The following is a 27,968-nucleotide window of genomic DNA, read 5'->3' as shown; positions in this document are numbered from 1 at the left end:
GAGTATTATATTCACCTCATACTTTTTTATTATTGATTCTCAAATATGACATTTCAAATATTTTGACATCTCACCATTTAATATTCATACGTAATCTTGACTCTCATCAACCACCCTAAACTTCAAATCATATTAGGACTCTCATTAGGTTTTAACATGACTACTGGTACAAGACACTATACTTACTCCCACTATTCCCAGGCCTGACTAAATCCAGAGCTAATGCTCCAGTACAGCAGATTCTTTGTGCAGTATGAATTAAAAGGTACAGGAGTATTATGCATGAAACACTCAAAAAATGTCACCCCAGCAACTTATTAGCTAGCACCCTAGAGGAAGAAACTTTAGGCTAGATACCATAGATGTAGATCATGCCCCCCTAACATAAATCGGAGTTCTACAGCATCAGGGTTTCACCCCACGGTGAAAAGCAACAGAGGGGCCTGGGGCACCTTTGAGACTAACAGAAGTATTGGGAGCATAAGCTTTCGTGGGTAAGAACCTCACTTCTTCAGATGACTTGCATGAGGTTCTTACCCACGAAAGCTTATGCTCCCAATACTTCTGTTAGTCTTAAAGGTGCCACAGGACCCTCTGTTGCTTTTTACAGATTCAGACTAACACGGCTACCCCTCTGATCCTCACCATGGGGTCAAGTAACACACTGTAAATGGATGTATAAAGTGTAGATTATTCTTATTTTATATATATTAATTTGCAATATTAGTGTTTAAAAGAAAACTTCATAAAGTGAGAGACACAGAGATTGGACAATATCCTTGGGGACCTACAAGTGGGAGTTGTCTTTGTACCCCACTCCTCCTCACAATCCATACACACACACACACACACACCAGCGTAACAGCTTCATTTTCTTTACTATTATACGGTATTTTTCTCACTTCTTTTTCTTTCAGTAACCACAGTTATTGTTCATAAGACTATTTCCACTACTGTATACTGTACCTTAATGCTCTCAAACACAGGGGAGCAGACCACAATTCCCATACCAATGTTTAACCTATTGAATTAGATATTACGTAAAAGGCAGGCTCTTCAGCCCCATTAAGACTGCTTTGCACAGTTCTGGCAGCATAAAGGAATGTTACAGCCAATTTAACTGCTAAGTAGAGGATTTCCCTTGTATAGGGGAATCCTCTAGTGGCAGAAGGCTGCTTTAGCAACCTCTGTACTATCCTCTACCACAGAGCATTGGGGACACATCCAGTTGAAAACCAGGTATGGCTACAAGGCTGGCATAACAGAGAGCTGCCCAGGGATCTACCTGATGGTCAGATGGCTCCAAGATCCCAAGGGAGCTAAAATATGCAGCCCAGGGCCTGGATCACGATTGATATACAGTTACATTTTATTTTTATAATGGAAATGTGCTTGTATGTTCAGTGATATTGCAGATATTCTGGATTTACTCACATACTAAAATTTCACTTTTAAAAAAATACATAACATATACTCTAGGTCTTTACAAGTTTAGTAACACTACTGCAATAGAAATGATCAAATTTCTGATGAAATGTCTCTAAATAATAGATTGATAGATTCCAAGACCAGAAGGGACCATTGTGATCATCTAGTCTAACCTCCTGTATAACACAGGCCACAGAGCTTCCCTGAAATAATTCCTAGAGCCAGGGCCGGCTCCAGGCACCAGCTTACCAAGCAGGTGCTTAGGGCGGCCACTCCGGAGAGGGGCGGCACGTCCAGCTGTTCCGCGGTAATTCGGTGGACGGTCCCGCACTCCCGCTCGGAGCGAAGGACCTCCCGCCGAATTGCCGCCGCAGATCGCGATCGCGGCCTTTTTTTTTTTTTTGCGCCGCTTGGGGCGGCAAAAACCCTGGAGCCGGCCCTGCCTAGAGCAAATCTTTTAGAAAAACATCCAGTCTTGATTTGCACATTGTCAGTGATGGAGAATCCACCACAGCCCTTGTTAAATTGTTCCAACGGTTAATTGCTCTCACTGTTACAAATTTATGCCTTAGTTCCAGTATTAATTTGTCTAGCTTCAGCTTTCCACCACTGGATCCTGTTATACCTTTTTCTGTTAAACTGAAGAGCCCATTATCAATATTAGTTCCCTGTGTAGGTACTTACAGACTGTAATCAAGTCATCCCTTAGCCTTCTCTTTGTTAAGCTAAGTAGGATTGAACTCCTTGAGTCTACCACTATAAAGCTAGAAGATCTAAACGACACTTCACTGCTTATAAGATTTTACTTTTTCAAAAATGCTATGATGTTCTTGCTAAGATATCAGTATACAAATGTGACAAACACACTGTGCATGTCTGTTATTAATGGATAAATGCAATTTAGTAACATTTAGGGTGCAAGGAGGTCACAGAGTCTCTTGACAGCATATCTGTACTACCTACTTAGCATATGTTCCTTGTTTCTTATGAATCCTGTTTGAATACGCTTATGGTTAAACAGTAGCTCATGGTAATGGAGCAAAGAAAAGGAAACCATTACAAATTCACAGAAAGGAGGATATCAATAATTAGATCTGTTACATGGAGTATGAAAACTTTTACAGTCACGTATGTATTTAATGGTACTTTCTGAAATTTAACAAACCCAGTCTCAGAAATAAAGAGAAGCTATGTAATATTCTGCTAGATTTACTGTGTTTTTTACCTCAATTCTGGACAGCCCTAAGGCTGCAACTGCAACTCGAACACTGCTGCTCTCCAGTGTTCCTGTGACCTTTCTTCGCTTGTGTTCGAGAGCTGACATCTGCTGCTGTGCTGCAATGGCCAGAGCCTTCTCCCTAGCTTCATTAATCAACGGGATCTTCAGCTTTTCTTCAAGAGTATCGGTGAGACCGCATTTAAAGCACAGAACTGGCTGTACTGCACTGCGACCTGCAATAAACAAAGCCATTTGTCAGCTGCTATTACAACTGTATGCCTTTTTTATTCAGTAGCCCAGAACACAAGCACAAATATTAAATTCAATTCCTTCAGAGTTTAATGTAACAATGTAAGCTTTGCTATAATATTTTGAGTTTTAGACTAATTATAACTTACAATCAGGAAGAAGGACTGAAAACACAGACTGAAATCCAAATGGAAAGGTCCTATTCATAATCAACAAAAAGGTATATTTTAACTAATTTTCTTTTCAGCTAATTAAATTTATAGGAGGAATAATTATCAACAATCTACTGAAGCTTTCATACTTCTCTTGTCACTGGGGTGTCAGAGGTCCTTACAAATTGTAAAGTAAACCACAGTGAATATATATATCTTTCTACCTGTCTTCCCCAATCAGTATTGTTCCGATCACCCTCCTCCCATTTGTTCGTAAGTGTTGTTCTGATGGGAAGGCTAGGTCAAAGTGAGAGGATTCTGATATGAAGGGAGTAAAATTTGTGGTGGTTTCAGCATCTTCTGAAGATGAATTCCACAGCTGTCTGTTAGTTACTGAGATCACTCCATCTCTCTCTCAAACACACACACACACCCCTCCCTCTCTACCTCCTGTGGAACATATCTATAGTGGGAAGACATTTTGGAGAGTACGGTAATACATCTATTTATATTACCCTGGCACCCAAAGTCCCCAGCTAAAATTGGGGCCTTTCTGTGGTAGCACAGTACAAACACACAGTAAGGGACAATCCCCTTACCCCAAAGGATTTACAATCTAACTAGGTAAGACAACCAGAAAGGGAATTTTATCCTCATTTGACAGAGGAAGTGAGACACAGCGAGATTAAATAACTTGTCCAAGATCACAGAGGAAATCTGTGCTAGAGCTGGGAATGGAACCCAGATCTCTAGCATCCCGTTCCAGGTTTTATACACAAGACCACTCATGGGCTGTGCTGGTTGGCTCGAGGCCCCATAGAAGAGTAGGTTTTATGGTTGACATGTGCCTCTTCACTGCTGTTCCGGCTTCACCTAAGTTCCATCACCACAATGAACAGCAGAGGCAGGAACAGCTCCTGATGGAATACTTAACCCAGACAGCAGGGTGTTTTGATAACGCATGGTCAATAATCTTATTGAGAGGAATGAAAGAGACAAGCAACAGGAGGAATTGAGCGGCTGAGAAGAAGAATGGAGGAAAGTCTTGTAGTCTCACAGAAATGCATATCACAGAGTCACACATTAGAGTGCATAGCTTAAAGTGTTTTAGCATTTGCATGCCACCTGTGAATCTGTACTTCAAGTTTCAGCCTGATGTGGTTTAAAATGGCTGAGGCATAAACTCTTCAAATGCATCATTCTGAATTGAATAACTCAAGTTATTACCATGGCAGGAACTGGCACTGGGCAGAAAATACCAGTAAAAGCCTAGAGCTCACTATAAATGTTGTACTTTACTGCTATCATAATGACATCATTCTGAAACTCAGCACTCCCTGGCTACAGATGGTTCAGTTTGAGGGGCTACAAAGTGCTAAATCTTTTAAAAGGTACCTAATAGGAACACAATCATTGATACTGTAACGTCTGACATGACTTTCCCCTTATTTTTCCCCTTTTGTTTCAATTTTTATATATTATAGTAACGAATCTGACTGGCATTATTTAGAGAGAGTGAGTGAAAGAGCAAATTCTTTAGATAACTTGCCCAGAGGAAAGAAGGTCTTTTCATAGCTCATGTAAACCATCAAGTTCATAGAGTGTGAAGAGGTCTTGAATTACCTACGGCTGTATGCATTGTAGAACAAGGAGCGGGTGATGATTAACACACTTCCAAAAGCAGCAGAGAAATATACTCCTCACTATAATTAAAGGGCATCATCTCAGGAGTTTACAGCCCAAACTGCTGATTTTTCCTCACAAAAAATTGAGTAGGTTTAAAAAACTATGTATTTTAAAGAGAGATGGGCTCAAAACAATGGTTTAGAGATGGTTAAATACAGATGGTTACATTTCATCTTTCCTAAACTGATGTAATAAATGCTATATTTCTCTTTGATTGTATTGCATTTAAAGGTGTCCTGTCTCCCAGAGTCTCTTGGAGGCACATTATCCACATGAGAAATAGTCCCGTACTGACAGAGCTGTTCAGACCTCATTAAATGGCCATGCAAGAGTGTGTCTGAATCACAACCCATGAAAGAAAGGTCACTTCCCAAATAACTGTCATTGCTTCAGATAATTTGCTGTGTGGATCTATATTCAGTGAACGAAGAGCTATAGAGACAATTACTTAAAGAATTACAGATTCTAGGTAAATACCTTTCCCTCTCTGACTATTGCCACCATAGATTCCCAGCCCCTTAACAAGCAGAAACAACTCCTGAAGGAGGTGGATTTGGACAATACTAATTGAACAAAAGTTGCAGGATTGCTCTCCAGAAGTCACCTTTAGATCCAGAAGCTAAATTAAGGGTGTAATGAAATATCAAGGAAGTAATGCTGTATAAATGTAGGTAAGGACTTGTCTAGACGGTGCACAAGTGCGCAACAGTTGGAGTGTAAATTCCAGTGTACACCAGCATGTCATTAAACTAACTGTCCATGAAGACCCTGCTGGTGCTCACTAAAGTTCCCTAGTGCTAGCTGACATAGTATTGTTTGACTATGTTAAGATGCCCTAGGGAACTTTTAGTGCACACCAACAGGGTCCTCACAGGCCAGTTAGTGAGAGACCCATTGGCGCACACTAGAATTTGCACTGCAGCTGATACACAACAATACACCATGTAGAGAAGCCATAAGGAACTCAAAGTAGGAGCCTTACATATTTCTTTGATTGAGATATTTCTGAGACATGCGGAGACATTTTGGCTCTACGGTAGTTCATTGTGCTCCAAGAAATACAGGTTGCAGATTACACATCAGGACATCATAAATGTGTATACAAAGTGCCAATATTTCATATCTAGGAAAGTTCAAAGACAATCAAGAGATGCTTGTACTGGTTCAAGTAGTGTCAAACTACTGCTGCAGTACTACAAGATTGAGGCATCTTGGAAAGTAGCTATAGAAAAATATTGAGATGGCCAAGCTGAAAATTTACTCTAGTTTACTTGCAGAGACATACCAGGTTAGGAGGCTTGCAAGCCGTCTCTAATTTGAAAAAGGTCTGGGAAGCAAAAAAAAAAAAAATCTAAACCATATGACTAAAGGAATAATTTTAGATTATGTTTGTTTTGCAATGTCTTTCTAAGGCTCGTTCCATTGTAAAATGGCTCATCTTTCGTACTGTATTTATTTTCCTTCCCCTAAGTGCCAGAGAGCTCAATGCATTATAAAGGATGATGTTTTCCCAAATCATTTTTCCTCCTTTCATTTACTCTACCTTTTAAAGTACTGCTAATGCGCAGAACATTTGGACTATCCATCGGAAGCAAGCCTGAAGGCAAAGGTATGCCACATGTTCCCTCTACCAGGTAAACAAATTCTCCAACCTGAAACACAGGAGCATATGCATTTCAATTCAGAGAGCAATTCATGCAGAACAAATTATAAACCATTAAAACAAACAAAAAGAAAAACTATTCTAGTAATACAGAAGAATGACTTATATAAGTGGTTCATATATTTTGAAGAGCCTTTTTTTAAAAACTGCTTTTTTAAAGAAGAAAATGAACATATTACCTAAAAAACCCTATAAGCAACTGTAAGGGTGAAAATTAAACTTGCAAAATCAAATAATTTCAGAATCAAAGTTTCTATAGTGTTAGGGGACTGGAGAGCTCCCATACAGACCGCACCCTTAGACGCTTCTGAGTTCCCTGGTGAGGCACCTTTACGCTTCTTGTTTTTAGTGTTTATCTTTTTAGTATGTGTTTCGCGTTTTCCAACAGTAAGGGGAGCCATGGTGAGCATGTCTCGGTACATGCATAGCCTAGAGCAGAGGTATCTATTTTTTGTCAAGGTCCAAATTTCTTTGTCAAGGTCCAGGTCCAGACTCAAAAGAAAATAATAAAAAATAACAATAATAATGATGATAATAAGTAAATAAAAAGATTTCAGGGTCCATTCAAAAGTGTCTGGTGGTCTGGATTTGGCCTGCGGTTTGCCTATATGTGTGTGTTAACAGCTTCTCTGGTGGTGGAGTGGTGATAGATTCTAGACAGAGGAAAAGGTTCATCTGGCTGCAGCCAGAATACCTCTCTGGACCAACCAGCAAGTAGTGAGATTTTACTTACTTGCTGTAATTCTAGCCTAGGATCACATATTTAGATCCTCTTGTAATTTTCAATAAATTGTTAAAACTACCTGGTCTCTCTGAAATTTGACTGCATTGCTCTGGGAGATGGGCAATTCATAACAATAGTTCAGTTCTTTTTAACTCATCCCACTACAGTTAAATGCCTGAGCTAGGATACCATGAGCCACAAATGAGATAGACAAAAAAGTATATACTGATCATATGCAGTAGCCATTTTTAAAACCTCTATCATCAGTTGTTTTAAACAAATAGAGTAACAGCCTGCATAGTTCACATTTAAAGGATGAAACCGTTTAAATTATTTCAAACTACATAATTTTTAATATTTTGAAGTTTTGTAAAGTTTAAAGCAGCTCAGCTATTTGGTTAAAAAAAAAATTTGAACCAGTAACATTTTGGTAACCAATTCATAGTTCTCTAGTGAAAAATGAGTGGGGGTGAAAGTGGGCTAGTGACATGTTCTGACTGTCCTTTAATGTTACTGAACATTTTCCACTTACTTTCTTTTAAATTCAAACGGTCACTAATTGAGGGAGTTAAGTTAAGTAACTAATCTGATTTCTAGAGTTATGCCAAAATCACTAATGACAACACTGCACAAACAAGAAAGTAAACAGAAATGTTATCTAGGGGAAAACAAAGGGGCAATAAGTTTTACCAAAATGGAAAGGACATATCCACTGATGAACAAATGGTATTTCAAACTGTTGAGAAGGCATAATAAGCAAAGAACAAATACAATAAAAATGCATGTTAAACGACTTGTGTACAGTAGCCTAGACTGTAGGGACTAGATACCAAAAAAACAAAAAGAATGCTTCGAGGTGGTGTAAATTACACCTCCAAGCAACAATAAGTTCCATGTTGCTGAGGAGAATTCACATCAGCAGAGAGCAGGCAATGTTACCCTCAGGATTTCTGCTTTGGGGGTAGTTTACTTCCACCAAAGTTCCATACAGTAGGAATCTATAAACACATTCCTACTGCTTTAGTGACCTCCCCTTACTCCCCCACCTCCTTAAGCTAACACCACCCACTTCTTTGGACTCCCCTGGCCTTTAGTGGCTGCGCATGCCAGCAAAAGGAGTATGTACTCATCTCATATGGCCATTGTCAACCACTAACAAATTATTTGCCACTACAGGCCTCCACGAAGATTTATACAAGCAAAATCAGTGTGAATCTGCTTAGGAATGGTATAGTTCAGGTTGGTTGTTTACTCTTGGCAGGCAGCAATGAAAAAAAAAAAAGACTTCTTTAGGTCAATTGGTCCATCCTCCCGCCGCCAATGCTCCCTGCATAATTGGCTAAGTGACCTAAAATAAGTCTGTTTTTCATTTTACCTTTCCTCACCGCTTTGTAGGAGATTTTTTTCACTCTAGAGCTAAAAACATAGTGTTTTATAAGTTTTCTAACTTAGTAAAAAGAGAATTATTCAAATTCCATGACATTTATCTCCCTTTCCTTGGTTTAAGAGCCCAAACACTTCTTTCTTGAGGGGAGTAAAACCCATGGCAAAACTTGTGTACCACCCACAAACTAATTACCACCTTGGGGAACCAATTTAAACAGAAATTATTCCCTTTCAAGACAATGTTATGGCTCCATACGGTCCCTGTAAAAGCTCTTGGCATACACAACTAGTTTTATAAAAGTACCAGTTGCTAACGCTCCATTCTATTATCATTTTTCCTGTGTCATTAATTATACCAACATACTTATGTGTAAAAAGAAGCTCTTTCAATTCAAAACTTGGTTTGACAAGATCTGAAAGTGTTGATTTCCACGGGCTGTAAGGCCAATTTTCTTTTTGCTCAGGCTTTTCCTGATGTTGCAGAATGGTCAGGAGGAATCTTGTTTATGGTGTTTTGGGAGGTTTAGTGAATATCCTAAATTTCTGAGTGCTTAATTTTGCAGCCTTAATATTATTGTTTTAAGTTTTTGTATGAAAATTTCCAAGATTTTTAAGAAAAATTACATCCTGTGGAACAATATTGACAGCTATTTGGTAGACAGTAGAGGAATGCTGGAAATCAAGAATACTGATGTCTTTTCCTGACTCTGGACAGGAATGTGATCTAGAGATCACAGTCAGCCTTGTCATGCATATAGATTTGGCATATTTAATCCCCCTCATCAAATCTCAAATCCTTGCTCCAAAGCACGGAGATGCTAAAGTTCTTTAAAAAAAATGGTTGGGAAAAAAATAATTCTGAAAAAACTGTTTCTCTCTAGCTTCCAAAAAAATAGCACAAGGTAGAGAGAAAGCATGAAAACTTCAACCCAAATGGTTAAAATTTGACAGTTATAAAGCAACTGGGAACATGGGTTTATAATGGTACATTTGGTAGCACAACCAGCTGTGTCTTTAAGTGCTACATCTTCTAAAAGAAAAAAGAGTAGATGGAAGGTGATTGATGGAGAAAAGAATGGATATCACTGAGTTCCTATTCATTTCCTGTGGCAGCTAGAAGGAAATGAGTGGCAGTTGAGACTGAGCCCTTCATATATGCTTGTCCGGGAGACACAAGATGTAGGCAGGGTATGCACACAGCCCCAGTGAAGATTACTATTCCTAAATTCTGAGCCTGCACACCTGAAGTGAGCACACCACCTACAGTGGGGACCCCTGCAAGAACTCTAAAGGGAGTACAGTTAAAGCAAATGTTCTGTGTTTCATCAGGACAATCTAATTCTGTTCACAACCTTTTGGAAATACCAGTTGATGATTTCTAAGAAAATTTAAAGCTCTACATGAAAGAAGTCTTTAAATTGCACAGGAAGGGGGAAAAGATAGTGAACCTTCTCCCTCCACAAGATATTTAGGCAGAGAAGGCCTGGACTTTCTAATCACTACACTTTTACAACTATAACTTTATAGTGATTATTAGTCACTTAAATAAAGAGTTGGCATGTGAACCAACCCCCAGAAATGAAGATCTAGTACTAAAGGCTGCCTCATTAATTCACTGTGTCAGGCAATACATTTTTTTCCCCACAACGCCTCATGTGAAAAAAAAATCTACATTAATATCTGAAGGACATGTAGAGCCTCAATTTTTCTTCTAAATAGCAAGAGGAATATTAAAAATTAATCAGTTAAGTTTTTAAAAAGTGTTGTTATAAGTAAGTTAAACTTTCATTGTCATTTCAAAAGACCACTACAGTGCCAATAGAGAGGTAAACAAAGAGGTATTTTCACAGTTTAAAAAGCAGCATGCCTAGCTGGTCCAATGGTTGGGGTAGCATATGAGAGGAAAGACTGATTCTGAAACAAGCTAGACTCTTGCTACTGGGTCTTGTTCAACATGAAAGGATCAAAGATGTGATGATAGACGGCAACTGCAGGCAGACTTTGGTGAGAATTCTTGCTCTAGAGAATAGTCACCATTGTAATAACTGATGCCTGTTATGGAGATCAGTATAAGGTAAGTAATAGAGTGGCCCTGAATGAGGTGACTGAGTAAGACTAGGTGCAGCAGAGTTCACATTGTATACCTAGGTATACATCACCTAAATGAAGAGACTTGAACTTTACATCACTTCTCTTTAAATTATGGTTTATTAATGATGAAATGACACAATTATAATATTGCAAGCCTGTGTCAATAAGAACCCGTGTTCACACCCTACAAGCTGCTGTAATGATCTCTGTGCAAAATATGCCTTTTGAAGTATCATTTGAAAACCAATAACTCATTGATCATTAATATTCTAGTGTGATGTATGTACGTAATGTGTATTAAGAGTTATGAATATATGCTGGAATTATGACAAAGAGTGTGTAAACCAGGTAGGTTGGGGGAGTTGTTACACTTTCCTTTGTCTAAGATAGATTTGTTTATTTGATTCTCTGACCAGCCCAGTATTCAGGCAAAGACAATAAAGCTGCATATTTACATACAAGTAGAAACAGGACTATCAAGACAGCAGGGGGAGGCAATGGCAAGAAACAGAACAATTTGCATTTTAGCAAACACAAGTGGGGGAAGAAAGAGCATGCAGCTTCCTTCACCACCAGACTCCATGTGGAGTTTCCTCACAGCTTAAATAATCTTTGCTTTGAGGTGTAAAGCATTTCAAAGGTTTACTGGTCTATAAAGACAAGGGATCTAAACCTGGAGTGATAAGCAATTGAATCAACTGATTGTATACATTACTGTATTATAAGAGTGTACAGAGTGATGTCTTTTCTGAAAGCTAAAGACACACTGGTGATTAATAGCATTGTGAAAAGTATGTATTAACACTAGGTGAGGAATTATGGATACTCATTGATATTCGGTAGATATTAGAAGGGAGGATGGAGACAATTTTAGCAGCTGCATTTTGGATGGATTGAAGGAAAATAAAGAGGGGGGGGGGCGGAAGGCCAGAGAAAAGGAAAAGTAATAAAAATGAGAAATGACCAGCTGGTGGACAAGACTGTTAGCTATTAGAACAGAAATGTTTGGATTTTCCACATGTAGAGAAAAAAGTGACAAGGGTTGTAAACAGTCTGGGTATGTGGGGAGAAGGGACAGACATTAAAAATGATCTTCACGGTACAGCTCGAGTAATGGGGAGGATGGTGGTGTTATTTACAGCAATGGAGTAAGGTGGAAGTGGAGAAGATTTGGGATGAAAAGTACCTTGGTTTCAGCAATGGTGAGTTTGAGCTAGTCATAGTTCAAAAGGCTGTGCTGGATAAACTATTAGGTATGCATGACTGGACTGAGGGAGCCAGGTCAAATGTGGAGAGATTTGTGAGTGTCATGAGCACAGAGCTGAATGCTGAATCTATGTGAGCAATTGAAATCATCCAGGGATATAGGGTGTGAAGAGAGAAGAGGGAAGAAACGAAGATGTAGTGCAGAGGGACACTGACAGACAGGGAGGGAAATTCAGCAAAGAAGATGCTGAAAAAGTGGTTGGAAGGTAGGAGGAAAAACAGAGGACAAGACTGACCACAAATCCCAAGAGAGGACATGGCATCAAGGAGAAGGAAGTGACCAATGACATAAAAAGCTGCAGGGAGATCAAGGAAGCTGTAACACAGAGTAAAAGCCATGAAAGTTGTCCATTAAGAATTTGTTGGGTATTTTGGTGAAAACAGTAAAGTGCTGAAGGCAAAAAACAGATTAGGCAAATCAAGAGAAAGTAACAGCAGAGGACGTAAAAGCAGCTTTTATAAACCACCCATTCAACAATCTTAGATATGTATGTTAGAAGGATGACTGAGCAAATGTTGGACAGAAACATAAGGTCAAGAATCTGTTATCTGATGATGGGGGTTGTGACACTGGCAGACCAGGTGCCAGCTCATGCGAAAGGCCCAGGGCCTCACTGAACACCGACAAATCCATAGCTGGAAACCAGTCTGGCTTACCTGTGGGCTAGCATAGTTAAAATAGACCTTAGTGCCATAAGAATGTGTTTAGTATTTAGACTTAAAGAAATGCTTGTATTAATCTACTTCTAATATCCGCATGCCATGGTATAAAGTTATACTGAGTGTTGCATTGTAAACCTCTAATTGTGTAACTCATCAAACAGGAAAAGCAGCAATAATTAAGGTAAAGTGCTCATCCTTCAAACAAGATGGCTCATTGAAGGCAAATGAGGCATTGTGTAGCACCAAAGTACAGAGACCTTGTTGATTGCATTCCTCGATGCCTCCAGGAAGGAGAGGCCTGCTTATGAATTCATCCCATCAGCTTTTATTCTGGGGTGAAGGGGGATAAAAAATCCCTGACAAGGAGAAACTTGGTCTCTTTATGCTGTCTGGACTCTGAGGGGCAAAGATTCCTAAACATAAGCAAGAGATCCTCATGCTGCTTGGCATGGGTCAGCCCTAAAGGACATATAGAGCTGCTTATTATAGAAGTGTATATTACCATTTTAAATCTAAGACTGCAATTCATTTTTCTGTGTATGTTTGCTGTTTTAACTTTGTAAATGTCTCTCTCATTTCTTTTCTTAGTTAATAAATGTTTAGTTACTTTATTTCAGAACTGGCTATAGGTCTTGTCTTTGGTTTGAGATCTGAGTACAACTGACATGGGGTAAGTGATAGATCCTTTGGGACTGAGAAAAACCTGAACATTGTTGTGATTTTTGATGTAAAGTGACCATCTATTTCATAGTTCAGCCTGCCTGGGTGGCAAGATAGACTGCAATGCCCAAGGGGACTGTCTCTGACTCCACGGTAAGACTGCTATAGTGATTTAGGAGTTCACACCTGTTACTGGGTTGGTGAAATATAGTTACAGAACATACAACCAGTTTAGAGATCCTGCCCTGCTTTTGACAGTCTGCCCTGAGGTTGGCACTCTGGGTCGTGAGCCACTCCAGACAGTGTGACGGGGTAACAGTACATGTTCAACATAGAGTTTCAGCAAAAATAACAGGAGTACTTGTGGCACCTTAGAGACTAACAAATTTATTAGAGCATAAGCTTTCGTGGGCTACAACCCACTTCTTCGGATGCACAAGTACTCCTGTTATTTTTGCGGATACAGACTAACACGGCTGCTACTCTGAAACCTGTCATAGAGTTTCAGGACAGTTAAGCTTCCATCTACTACCCCACCAATGTCTCACACACTTAATGTAAAGGAATGCCCCCTACAGGGGAGGAGACTAGTTTAGTTTCCATGGTCATTCAAAATTTGACTTATCTGGTGAGGCTGCCAAGCAGTGTCAACTGTAGTACTGATTGTTAATGTTTTAAATAATAAGTAGGGCTATCAATTAATTGCAGTTAATTCATGCAATTAATTAATCACGATTAATCGCAGTTTTAATCACATTGTTAAACAATAGATTACCAATTGAAATTTATTAACTATTCTTGGATGTTTTTCTACATTTTCAAATATATTGATTTAAATTACAACACAGAATACAAAGTGTACAGTGCTCACTTTATATTATTATTTTATTACAAATACTTGCACAGTAAAAATGATGAGTATTTTTCAATTCACCTCATACAAGTATTGTAGTCCAATCTCTTTATCATGAAAGTGGAACTTACAAATGTAGATTTTTTTTTTGTTACATAACTGCACTCAAAAACAAAACAATGTAAAACTTTAGAGCCTACAAGTCCACTCAGTCCTACTTCTTATTCAGCCAATTGCTAAGACAAATAAGTTTGTTTATATTTACGGGAGATAATGCTGCCGACTTCTTATTTACAACGTCAACTGAAAGTGAGAACAGGCATTCGCACGGCACTTTTGTAGCCAGCATTGCAAGGTATTTACGTGCCAAACATTTGTATGCCCCTTCATGCTTTGGCTACCATTCGAGAGGACATGCTTCCATGCTGATGACGCTCTTTAAAAAAATAATGCGTTAATTAAATTGTGACTGAACTCCTTGGGGGAGAATAGTATGTCTCCTTCTCTGTTTTACCCACATTCTGCCATATATTTCATATTATAGCAGTCTCAGATGATGACCCAGCACATGTTCATTTTAAGGACACTTTCACCATAGATTTGACAAAACGCAAAGAAGGTACCAATGTGAGATTTCTAAAGATAGCTACAGCACTCGACCCAGAGTTTAAGAATCTGAAGTGCCTTCCAAAATCTGAGAGGGACGAGGTGTGGAGCATGCTTTCAGAAGTCTTTAAAAAGCAACACTCGGATGCGGAAACTACAGAACCCGGACTATTAAAAAAGAAAATCAACCTTCTGTTGGGTGACTATATTTCCCTATGCTGAATACGGGACACATGATAAAATTACTCTTATTCAAGCGAGTTCGACAGCACTCAGAACCTTGCAGTACAAATATTCAAATTACCATCAAGTTGACTGAGCCCCTGTTAAAAAGAAATACTGTGTAGTTGGATTCTTTTTATTTACCTTCATATCTTTTAGGCTTTAGGGTTCACATGGGGAGAGGCAACACACACACACACACACACACACACACACACACACGTACACCTCTCCTACACAGAGGGGGTGACTGACCTACCCAACCCTCCCTGCCCAGTGCTCTCTGCCCTCCATGCCTGAATAGAGCCCCAGGACAGACCCCCTCTCTTGGTACCTGGCACTGCGTCTTCCTGCCAGGGTTCACACCAGAACGTGCCCAGCAGCAGCCTTTCGGCGCTGTGTGGGAGGGAAGGGATGGGAGCTGCTTCCAGCCACAGGGAAGGAAGGGGGTGGGGAGGGATGACCTGGCTCCTGTCTTTGCAGAGCTCATCTCTTCCCCCCGCCCCACTCCCTTGTGGCTGGAAGCAGCTTGTCCATTCCTGCCCGCACAGTGTAGAAAGGCAGCTAACGCCTCCAGGCTGCTGTTGGCCACCAACATAAGCCAGCCACCTATGGCTACAGCACGGGCAGGAAGGGGTTAAGCCCTAAGGATGCATTGTGCACCAGGGCCCAGGGAACCTGACTGCAGGGGCTTCAGCTGCCTGAGATCCTGGCCAGAGAGGGAGGCAAAGCAGGTGCTAAGCCGCTGGGAGCCTGCAGGTTTGAGGCAGGAACAGGAAGGAAATCACTCCCGCCCACCCACTCCAGAGTTTAGCTGAGGGGCGGAGAGGCTCCCCGTGCCAGCGCTGTGTGTGGCTTTGGCACATGCAGGGCTTGGCTCCTGGCCAGCAGCCCGGGCTGGAGGGTCGTGGGCTTTCACGGGGCGCCGGCCCAGCCACAGGCAGCGGGGAAAGGAAGGAGTCTGCCGGCCAGGCTGTTCTCCGCACAACACTGGGAGCAGGACGCACCCTGCCGGGGGGGGGATTATGGAAGAGCAGCAGGGCTGGAGAGGGTGAAGGGGCAAAGCAGGGATTGGACAGCGAGAGGGGAAGCACGTAAAGGGCTGATGGGCGGGCAGCAGAGGCGACACATAGCTGGCTGCTGCCTGGCACCTGCCCGCACTCACCAGCCACCGAAGCTCACAGCGTGCAGCAAGTGTTGTCTGGAAACTGAACGGGGGGCCGGGGCCCTGCTGGCCGAGAGCCAGCACACAGCGGGGGCTGCGCTGACGGACCAGCAGGGGGAGCGGCTGGCTCTGCATGCTGCAGCTTTGCCCTGCCACCAGCCTTGCACAATCATCCCCATGATCGGCCACTGGACCCCCTACTCACCACTGGTGGGCGGGCGGCTGGCGAGCAGGGATCCGGCCACCAGTACTGATGGGAGTAGACAGAAAATATGGGACAATTTGCCCGTTTTTAAGAAAAAGTTGGGACACCTGCATGAGGGCTTAAATACGGGACTGTCCCTTAAAAACGGGACATCTGGTCACCCTACTTATCATAAATCAAACAGACATCAGCTGGTGATAAACTTTGTGTCGCTACTCATCTAACAAACTTAAACCAGTGACCTACAGATGAAATGAGGTATGTCCTGTCAATGTCCAACTCCCACAGCTTTCCACTCCACTCAGAATTTTTTTCAGTATATTAGCATTTTATTTCTACCATTAACGTCAAAATAAATAGCTAAATATTCAAATCTCAATCCCTAAACTGCAGCCACAAAATATTATGTACACAAGCAAACACATATTCATGAATATAACTTGTAATTATTACCCACAACAGCATATGCACAACTCCCAATTTTGTACACGTTACCCATTTTGCACAAACAAACTGAGGCATGCCCTTGGCAGGCACAGCTTAGGTGCAAAGTTTTACAAATTTTGTCATAACTGTTGTATATATCATTAACAACGTTGAGATATAAAGACATTGACAGAACACACTTTCTATTCTTACCAGGTCATTGACCAGAATGATGGTGCAATAGCGCTTTTCCAGATTAAAAGGAAGAAAGTAAAGATCCAGGTTTGCAGAACTTCTCCCTTCTAAGTACAGTGTGCACACTGGACTGAAGAACTCTTGTAGGTGATTGAATCGATTAACTGCCAAAACATGATTTAAGGGTTGGTTATACACAGTAACAAAGCTGGTAAAGGCTAAAGTAGCTGTTCCAATATAAAAACATAGCAAGCTATAATAGCATGCCCTAGGAACTAGTATTTAAGGTGCTCTCAAATCACAAAAACAGTAAAACTGCATGCTATACAAAAGTTACATAAACAAATTATGCTAATTCATTCCTTTCATACTTGCCAAGCCTATGCATACACACCTTTTTAGCTCCACAGCTCAGAAAGAGCAAGACTATGTTGGATAAACTACCACTCTATATTCACAAAAAATAAAATCTTCCGAGATATACAGTAGATATGTAAATTACTCCTGCAAGAGGCAAGGGTACTGCTTTATACTTTTTTAAACTAATATGATTGCTCCCTCAACGAGACTAGCTGCATGACAATATGAAACTGGGAAATCCTCAGGCATGCACAGAAATTAAAATGTGCATGTTTGCTTTTGATGGACAGCATTTTAAGTACGTTGAAGACTAGGATTACAACATATTACGCATTACATTGTGTATTGTAATTGTTGCATTTTCAAAAATAACACAAATGATTAGATGGTCTTTCAAAACTTAACACAAATGAAGCTTTTTCCCCAGCTAGCAATGATTTCATTAATCAGGTCTATAACACTCAATTCATGCTCCATTCTGATTGTTTTCCTTATTCCTGTTTCATAATGGCAATATTTATAGTATATTCAGTGCTCTTCAGGTGGTTCAAGTGTTTTAAAAGATTACCTGAAAAGAATTTTTAAAAATTCAGGCTAGGATGTCAACAAGACTGCTTTGGATATCTGTCATATTTCAGACTCGGTGACATATCAGCTCAATAACTACAAAAGACTCAACTTAATCATCTCCTCCATGAGACATTCCCTTATATGTTGGATGTGAGGGGTGAATCGGACACAGCCAAGTACCTTTAAAGTCTCTGTAGCCCAGAAAATTTAAACATTTAACATGCTGATCTGATGCACACATTCTGGACATAAAGAATGTGTAAAGTCCAATTTTCATTCAAGCTTAGCCACCTCAACCCTCCAGGGCGATGAACTGATTAGAGGCCAGATGTGAAAATGGAGCCAAAACAAATGGGTCAGAGATAGCACTGATACACATGGTGACAGCTCATTTAGGAACTAATCAGTATTGAAAGTTGACCTCCAGAAAAAAGTGGCTGATGCAAGAAACCAAAATCAAACAGAAACCACACACACATCACTTTTTTTCCATAACAACAATGCAAATAAAACAAACTCACTATCCTAAAATACAGGGCCGTCCTTAGGATGTATGGGGCCCTACGCAGTATTATTAAACTGGTGTCCCTATGCCTGATGGCAGCCCGGGGACGGTGGGGATGGACGAGGAAGCAAAGGATACCGAGACGCCCAGCCTGCCTCACAGTGGTGGAGAGTCATAGTTCCCCACAGAGACCCCCGTACCCTCTCCCTCATGCAGAATGCGCAGCACCGACGCATTCAGCTCTGTGAATACGGCCCCTGCCTTAAGGACACTGCAGTGCGCGCTAGGTGTGTGGGAGCCAACCTGCTGTCATGGGCAGTGGGTGAAGCTGCTGCTTGGGGTGGCTAGCTCCCCAGCCCACCTCTTCTGCCTGTGGCCCTGCCCATACTCCACCCCAGACCCCACCCCACTCCGCCCAGGTCCCACCCTTCTCCCCACTGCCTCCCTTCTCTCTTCCCTCCCCTATTCTGCTCACCCCTCCCAGCCAAATCCATGAACCCAAATGAAGCAAATGACATTTGAAAAAAGAAAAAAGAAAAAACACCCTTCTGCAATTTCTTTCTAAAGAAAATGGAGCATGTTTTCCACTGCATGCCGGATGGTGAAGACTGGACATGCAGAAGGTACCTAATTAAAAGCACTAAACTTGGGAATAAAACATGTCAGTCGCAGGTTTTTTGATATGCCCTGAAGTTTGTCAGAGATTTATTTGCAAAAACTTTGTAGTAAGGGTGAGTCAGCTGTCTTGCTGAATACAACGTTAAATATTATGGAATACATGATGCAGCTCTTCTCTGTTTTACATTTTCTTAATCAGTATTTCTAAGCTGATTTTATATTTTAAACGTACTCTTAAGCCTTCATAAAGTAATCATTCCAGATTACTACATATTTAACTCACTGAAACAAAGACATTTTTTTAAATTAATCAGTCACAGAGGATTCATGTATTCATAACAATGTTCATTGCTTTTAGAAAAAGGGAACACTAATTTACTTTGTGTGATCTCCATAACAATAGATATGTTTATGAAATTTCACCAACTTTAAAAAATACGTTTCCAAAGATTTTAGGCATAACAAAGGATTGTATATCTTACTAGGTACTGATTTTGCTGGAGAGTTCTCTTAAAACTAGTTCATCAGATAATCAGAAGTAAAGAAAGGGAAACTCTTTGTCCAGCTACCTGGAAGGAAAGGGGTGTTGTTCCTTTAAGGGCTCTCTTCAAGGGGTGGGGGGGTTGAGGAGAGGAGAGTGAAGGGAGAAACAGATGGACAGAAAGGACAGGAAGACTTCGGAAGCAAGTTTTTTTTACTATACTAATTAAAATTAAAATGTATATTTTAGATAAGGGTGGTCTTTTGAAGGATCTATTTAAAAAACTATATGTCTGAAGATCCAAGCATTTAAGGCTAAAGATGATTGTGCATCTAAAAATCTATACAAGGATTTTTTTAGAGATGTGATTTTATAATCTTCACCAACTCAGTAATGAAATATTTTTAAAGCAAATTTTAAACTAAGGTCCTGTAGACTAACATGTTCTGAGTAAATATTACAGTAATGCACAACTGTTTGTCAGTAAATTCAGAAACTGACAGTATATACCTGGGGGTTGGCAAATGCCTGTTGAATGGCTTCATTACCACTTGAATGGCTCTTTAACAGTTTCAATGTTGTGCTAATAGGTCTGGCAGGCTGGAGGCTTTTTCACTTTTAAGTTTCTAGATCCCACAGGGAGTAAAAGTCACCAGGCTGCAGCAGCTAGCTGTGGGAGCCTGCGGGAAGGGTCAGAACAAGGATAGGAGGAGCTGGAAGGGTGGACACTAAGACCCAGTGGTGCACAAATTTTCAGGTGCCCTATGCAGCCGGGTATTCTGGGTATGCCTAAGGACGGCCCTGCTAAAGTAGACCCAACAACCAATGTAGTGCTGCAAATGAAGACCCGGCACTTCCAAAATCCTTTTTTGCATGTATACCAAACACTCCAATAGTTGACAGGGCACTTGTACAGTTCTAATAGCTACCGCTTTTTAGATGACTCTGAGGTAGCAGTGCACCTTTAAAGGGGAATGCTCAATGATGTGCTGGAAGGAACTCTCAAAGATCATACTGAGAGGAAGGTTAGGCTGATTTCCCAGATTCTGATAGCGCCCTCTTCCTGTCGGGATACTGCAAAATTATCCTTGATATAAGTTACTTAACCTTGGGGGCTCATAGAAATATTTCTGAAGAGCAATTACACACATGCACACACAAAACATATTTTGCATCAATTAGCAAATATTTTCAGAAAATTCTGCAGAGGATACACCTAGCTACTCAATACAAGGTCTTTACCCTTTAACCCATGAGTTTTCAATCTGGAGGTTGCAATCAGGTATAAGGAGATTGCAACTACCTCTTCCTTACCATATTGCTAAATGGATAGGGAATCTGAGATGAGAGACAATATCAAATCGTAATAGAAAAATGTTAAGAACCATTGCTGTAATCCCTCCCTTCCAATTATATGAATTGAACACCGTGCTATATTATCAATATACTCAGTATAGCTTTCAAGGACCAAATATAAACATTTCCACATCATGCAGAGAACATTACTATACAGAAGCCATATCCCAAAATGTAGCGTAACATACAATAGATATAAAGACAACCTCGGTATTTCAGAATTATACTGGTACTAGTAGTACTGATATAGCAAGTCTCAGTTTTCCATAGGGCCATATGTAAATGCAATAATATTTTGCTCAAGTATGCAGTGAACTTCAAGGAACTGCCCTGCAGATTTTGTGCAACTGAACTTTCTTGAGGGAATCTACCTATGCCAGCACCATAACTCCCAATGAATAAATCTTGACATAACTCTTGAATCAAAACTATTAGGGAATGAAAGTGAAAAATCTATGGACAATCAATCATTTTAAATAATTCTTTCATATCCAACACTGATAAGCTGGAGGGGTCTCAAAGGAGCCCCTTGTTAGAAGAGCCAGTCTTTGAGCCCTGTAAAGGAGAATCTCAGCTTTCTTTCTTTTTTAATAAATTATTTAGCTGTAAAATGTATTACTAAACTTGCACGGTCTATCTAAATGTAAAATGTCTGCAGACAATAAATCTGTAATACGAGTATCTATTATTGTATATATTTTAACCTTTAAAGAGTCTATTCATTCACATTGGTTCCCCATGTACTCCAAAAGTCATTAGTTAAAACAAATTTTGCAGAAAAATGAAAGGCATCCATTTTAGAAATACTTACAGCCATTTGAGTTGTTCTCTTTGTGACACAGTACATCTTCACCTCCCACGTCACTTGTACTATTCAGTACATTACATTCAGAACTAGTGAAAGAGAGAAAAAGCAATATGCTAACTGAGCTGTAATTTATAATATTAAATAAAATGGTCTCTTCACATTTCATACATATAGGAATGCAAATGACAAAATCTGACAAATATAGTTTTAAGAAAGTGATTTTGGCATAATCTACCAGTAGAAGATACTGAATTTTATTCTGTTCTTAAGTTATTGTTACTTCTATCTCCTAAAACAGTACATTCCTTCTTCAATTCATCTGCATGTTCTTTTTCAAACTAAACAGATAATCAAACTCCACATATAAAAAAGCAGATTACAAGTTCAAAAATTATGATTGCTGGTGATTGGCAAATCAGCCCCGAGAGTGTATGCCCAATAACAATTTTGAGTTAATACGAATAAATTTAGTCCCAGTTCTCTCCCCCCCCCCCCCCCGCCCAATCTTCATATTAGTACAAATCTATAAGAATTCATTTAATTATAAATTCACCATGGACTTTCTTCCAAGGGGGATTAAATAACATTAATGCAACATTAAGACTGACATTTTGAAACTACAGAAGACAGGACATTCAGGAAAGCTACTTACCTTCCCTACCTCACAGCAGTAATCAGAGGATATATATTAAAAGAAAGTGAAGGTCTCAAATACTACAGCTATGGAAACCATGTAACTACCAAAGACAGAACATTCCCTGAAAAGTTCACTTCCATGCATCTAGGGTGACCAGACAGCAAGTGTGAAAAATCGGGACAGCGGGTGGGGGATTATAAGCGCCTATATAAGACAAAGCCCCAAATATCTGGACTGTCCCTATAAAATCGGGACATCTAGTCACCCTACATGCATCTGCAAGCATACCAACAGAAGCATGACTTGTAACAATGCGGACTACACAATTTGAGATTATGATCTGGATCTTTCATTAATCAAATGAGCTTTTCAGTTGGTTACCAACCAATGTAAGTGCTTCACTAGTCAAATGGAGGTGTATTGACATGAACCGTGTTTTGGGTAATTTTATGTTTGAGGGAGAAGGAAGAAAATTGAAAAATCTTTTAAGGCATTTTACATCAAATTGTTTTTATATTCACTAGAGAACTTTAAAATGTTATTAATGTTGAACACTGCTGAAACCCCTACCCAATCATAACAAATCCTGCTTTTTTGTGTTTTTACTTGAGCACTTGGGTTGAAGACGGTAAAGGTAATAAACCATACCAAATTATACAGTAGATGTATAAGATTTTTTATGTTTACGATCATTGGTAAGGATTTGGTTTTGATAGTTGGCAGGATGCCTATATCCTGGGCTAGGTACTACTTAGAGTGTTAAATCAAAATGAATAAAAATGAATGAATTTGAGGCCAAATCCTGCCATTCTTGGGCACCCAAATCTCCCCTGAGTAAAGACTGAAGGATTTGACCTGAAATCAACTTTTTTCCAAATTGACTTTGATTTAACATACAGTACTAAGCAATACCAATCCCAGGTTTTAAGTGACCTGACTTCAGTCAATGGGAGACATGTCTGAATAAGGACTCCAGGAATGACCCTATGGGATAAATAATTTCCAATAGCAAGGCTTGTGGTAATTCACAACTGAAGGATAAAATTGACTCTCCTTTATAACGTCCAGAACTGTAAGAGATGTTGGGATTATATAACTGGAGAGTCTCCTTTAGTTCAATAAGTGGAACTAGAGTTTTAAACTTCAAAGGTTCCTGGTACCACAGACATTTGGGATAGTACTCCGTGCAGTTGAAGAAATTCCAAATGCAATTAATGTGTCATTTGGATTTTTACTTATTTAGGTCTAGATTCTGCACTGGTATCTTCTGGCGCAGTGGTTCTCAAAGCCAGTCCGCCGCTTGTTCAGGGAGAGCCCCTGGTGGGCCCGGCCAGTTTGTTTACCTGCTGCATCCGCAGGTTCGGCTGATCGCGGCTCCCACTGGCCGCGGTTCGCCGCTCCAGGCCAATGGGGGCTGTGGGAAGCGGCGCGGGCCAAGGGATGTGCTGGCCGCCTTTCCCGCAGCCCCCATTGGCCTGGAGCAGCAAACCGTGGCCAGTGGGAGCTGCAATTGGCCGAACCTGTGGACACGGCAGGTAAACAAACCAGCCCGGCCCGCCAGGGGCTTTCCTTGAACAAGTGGCGGACCGGCTTTGAGAACCACTGTTCTAGTGTAAAATGTATCACCTGTGCAAAGTTACGTTGATTTCAGTGGGAGTCTGCATATGTGCAGGAGTCTATGCTAGTGGATCCCAATGATTGGGGCCTTAGTTACTTCTCACATTTTAAACTTCAACACACCTGAAATTTTATCTTGTCTCATTTATTCTTGTTAGGCTCCCTCCCACCACGGTGTCTATTGTTTTTAATGCTTGTTATTTACTTATAGAATTAGACATCACAAGCTGAACTGCATGCATTTTGTTGTTTTCTCATGGGCATTTCTAATCCATGTTGAACAATAACTATATCACAATTCATAGGAAGTATGGAGGTGAAATGTGTTTCTTGCCAATTTTACGTTTCAGGAAGAAAGAGAGGTTACTTATGAGTAACTGTAGTTCTTTTAGTAGATTGTAGGTACAGATTCAAACCCTAGGCTGTGCCTATGCTCTCTGCACCAGATATAACCCTCTGTAATGCAGTGCCACCACTCACTATGCATGCTCCTTCAAAGGAAGGAGCGTTTGGACCCAAGTTCTTATAAGATGTCATACCCCAGAGTCCCCTCAGTTCCTTTCAACCAGCAAAACACCACCCATTATTCATCTGAATGAAAACCAACCCAAAACCTGTTATTGGCAACTTTATGTTCCAGGGAAAAGGAAAAGATACTGAGAACCTTTTCTAAACCCAATACATCATGGATTCAGTCTTGGCCTCATTGATGTCAATGGCATTTTTGTCACTGAATTCAATGGAGCCAGGATTTCACCCTGTGTCTCTAACATGCTTCAGAATGTACAGATGACAAGTGCTATATAGTATTAATAACCTTTTCTTCTACATCCTCTAGAGCAGTGGTTTTCAAACTCTGGGTCGCAACCTAGTACTGGGTTGCGGAATGGAAGGCACTGGGTCACGGCAGCTCTGGTCAGCACCGCCGACTGGGCGGTTAAAAGTCCCATCGACGGTGCTGCCCGGCTAAGGCAGGCTTGTCCCTACCTGTTCTGACACCGCGTTGTGCCCCAAAAGCAGCCAGCAGCAGGTCTGGCTCCTAGGCAGGGAGGTCATGGGCCTCCTAGGAGCAGGACCTGCTGCTGGCACCCCAATTCCTGCCCCAGCCCTGAGCCCACCCCAACCCAGAGCCCCTTCTTGCACCCCAAACCCCGCATCCCTGGCCCCAGCCCAGAGCCCTAACCCCTCTCGCACCCCAACCCTCTGCTCCAGCCCAGAGCCCCCTCCCACACCCTGAACCCCTAATTCCTGGCCTCACCCTGCATCCTAGCTCTGAGCCCCTCCCACACCCCAAACCTGTTGGTTCGCAGGCATCAACAATTTTCTTCAAGAGGGTCACCAGAAAAAAAGTTTGAAAACCACTGCTCTAGAGAACTTGGAAATTTTAACAATGGGAAACATTATTCAACAATCACAATGAAATCTATTTTTCATCTTTTCCCTGTGCAACATTTATAAAATTGTATTATTAATGTTAAGCCAAATTAAACATTAGAGGCCATTACATTGGATGCACAAGTAGCTAAAGAGAACATATTCAGCAGTTTATCCTCTTATTTGCTGCACTGGTTGTTATGGAAAGATCAGCATCCAATAATAATGCTTTATGTTTTACACTTCATAGTTAGTCAGTCAACAGGGTGTGATACAGGCAGAATTTGACCATGATATTTAAGTATCAGTTGTATAACACCATTACTGAATGAAGAATTTTTGGTGGCTGCATCACACATGAAAATTGCAATCTGCATGATGTGTAATGTGCTATTCAATCATTTGAATAACTGCTATTTAATCTGACATACTAGTACCTTAGAAATTATCTCTGAATCTCTCACTTGAACATCAACTAGTCAAAAAGCATGTTTCCTGTCAATATTAATTAATGTGAATAAAAGACTTGCACTGCTCTACATGCAAATTAGACAAATTAATCAATGCAGAATAAATACCATCTTCTAATCTGAAGTATTTGAAGCACAGTCATGCATACTTCAAGATTTTTTTTTTTACATTTGAACATGCATAGATATGCTCACTGTGTCTGGTCTTAAAATCTGTCCCTAAAATTGGTGATGCATAAAATAGAACATACAATGGACTGGCTTTGCACACTTTTTCTCATTCATTATTGATGAACCATCATGACTCATAAGTGGCAGATAAAATGTTTTCATCAATTATTTGTATCAAACAATGAATGCAAAGACAACTCACTGCATATCCTTTCTTTCTCTAGTTACACAATTCTCAGTTTGCAAATTTGAATTTAAAATATATTATACGCACCTGTACTATAAAGTAATGTTGTCGGTTATTAGATTTAGTTATATATATTACATAGGAAATACAGAAATTACTGTTGTAAAATGGACCTAACTTTATACAATTCCACTAACCAAGCCACAAGGGAAATGGGAAGGTTGCAATGCATGTATCACTTAACAATATTAAAATTGACGTTTTGAAACTACAAAAGACAGGACATTCCTTGGGCTGGGTTGTAATTTAGCCAGTTATAACTCCTTACCTAGCTTTTCTCTCAGCTAGCCCCTTATTTTCTCAATTAATCCTCAAGCTAGGAGGATGCAGCAAACAGTTTTCTCCTGCTGGTGTCTGCCCTGCTATGAGGGAGGAGGCAGCATTTATGCTGGTCCCTTTCTCTCAGTTCATCCCCAATTGGTTTGGGAAGAGGAGAGTAATTCCCTGCCCTTTCTTCAATGCTCCTGGCCCCAACCCTTAAAGATACAGGATCTTCTCCCAAGCGTGTGTGTGTGTATATGTGTGTGTATTTTTATATCTATCTATCTAGCTATATATATATATATATAAAACCTTAAAGGGCTAAGCCACATGATAGGATGGGCTGAATATTAGGCACCACAACCCTTAAGAGGGCTGACCATCCCATCACACTGGCCTAATGAATTCTTGCCACTAAAGGAGCTCTTCCAACTACAACATCTGAATTCTCAGGCCTCTTTTACAATAAACCATTATCAGTGGTTCAGGATTAGGTTGTCTAAATATGTCTCCTCTCCATTTATTCTCTGCCATCCTGTCCCACTCTGGCTGTTATCTGACATAACTACTCTGGTACTCTTTATTACAATTGCAGTGTTTTCTTTGTGGGACACATTTCCCTCACAATCTAAGGGCTGGTCCACACTAACCCCCCACTTCGAACTAAGATACGCAACTTCAGCTACGTTATTCACGTAGCTGAAGTCGAACTATCTTAGTTCGAACTTACCGCGGGTCCACACGCGGCAGGCAGGCTCCCCCGTCGACTCCGCGTACTCCTCTCGCGGAGCAGGAGTACCGGCGTCGACGGCGAGCACTTCCGGGATCGATCCGGGATCGATTTATCGCATCTAGACAAGACGCGATAAATCGATCCCAGAAGATCGATTGCTTACCACCGGACCTGGAGGTAAGTATAGACGTACCCTTAGGGTCACAAAATGAGTCAGCACTCTTGTGCTAGTTTTTGTTCCCAGTTCTGATTTCTGTCCATTTTTTCCCCACATAAAAACTGTCCATGCAGATAGAGACAATGCTTTCCATGGAAAACTAATTATGTTTTGTTTTTTGCACCAGAATATTTTCCCCTTTAATATACATTGGATATGGATTCCCTTAGCACTCTAGGTTCTGCCTTCTTAGTTTCTTCTTCTGACAACTACCATCTAGAATATTCCAGTTAGGAATCAACTTTACCATTTTCCATATAAGATTGTATGTGTGTGATTGTGACTGGGAGCCATAAGCCCCAACACCTTCCCTTCCCCCCATTTTCTAATTTAAAAGGATTACTTTATGTCCCTTACAAGGTACTTGGAAAGTATGACTAGAATGGATCTTATATACGTTTTTGCTTTCTGTACCTGACCTACTGCAAGAGTGTACACAAATGTACTATACCAATTAACTGAAAAAAGCTGACCTGTGCACTTGTAGTCTGCCATTAAATGGGCAAAAAGATACATTTCCAAATGTTCACACTTTACTAGACAAGCATCTGCAATTCCATATAACCATTAATGTTATACCCGGTTCTACAATGCTCAACGTAAGTGTTCTTAAGAGTGCAAATTCTATTTATAATAGTGGCACAGGTGACTATAAGGAAATATTCTGCACCTGTTACTCAGCCA

General features: G+C 40.5%; 1 protein-coding gene across 1 annotated transcript in view; it reads right to left on the bottom strand.

The window, feature by feature from the left end:
- Nucleotides 1–27,968, bottom strand: part of CFAP47 (cilia and flagella associated protein 47) — a 704,026-nt gene that overhangs the window by 373,014 nt on the left and 303,044 nt on the right. The window contains exons 41-44 of the mRNA XM_065423211.1: nt 21,561–21,643; nt 16,878–17,023; nt 6,278–6,386; nt 2,654–2,880 (exon numbers count right to left, since the gene is read on the bottom strand). Coding sequence (XP_065279283.1) covers nt 2,654–2,880; nt 6,278–6,386; nt 16,878–17,023; nt 21,561–21,643 — 565 coding nt within the window. The remainder of the gene's footprint in view (nt 1–2,653; nt 2,881–6,277; nt 6,387–16,877; nt 17,024–21,560; nt 21,644–27,968) is intronic.

The sequence above is a fragment of the Emys orbicularis genome, chromosome 1, assembly GCF_028017835.1.
Source record: "Emys orbicularis isolate rEmyOrb1 chromosome 1, rEmyOrb1.hap1, whole genome shotgun sequence".
In the NCBI taxonomy this organism is placed as follows: domain Eukaryota; kingdom Metazoa; phylum Chordata; order Testudines; family Emydidae; genus Emys; species Emys orbicularis.
Note: the sequence above shows the minus strand (reverse complement) of the source record. Positions and strands in the feature narration are given on the sequence as shown.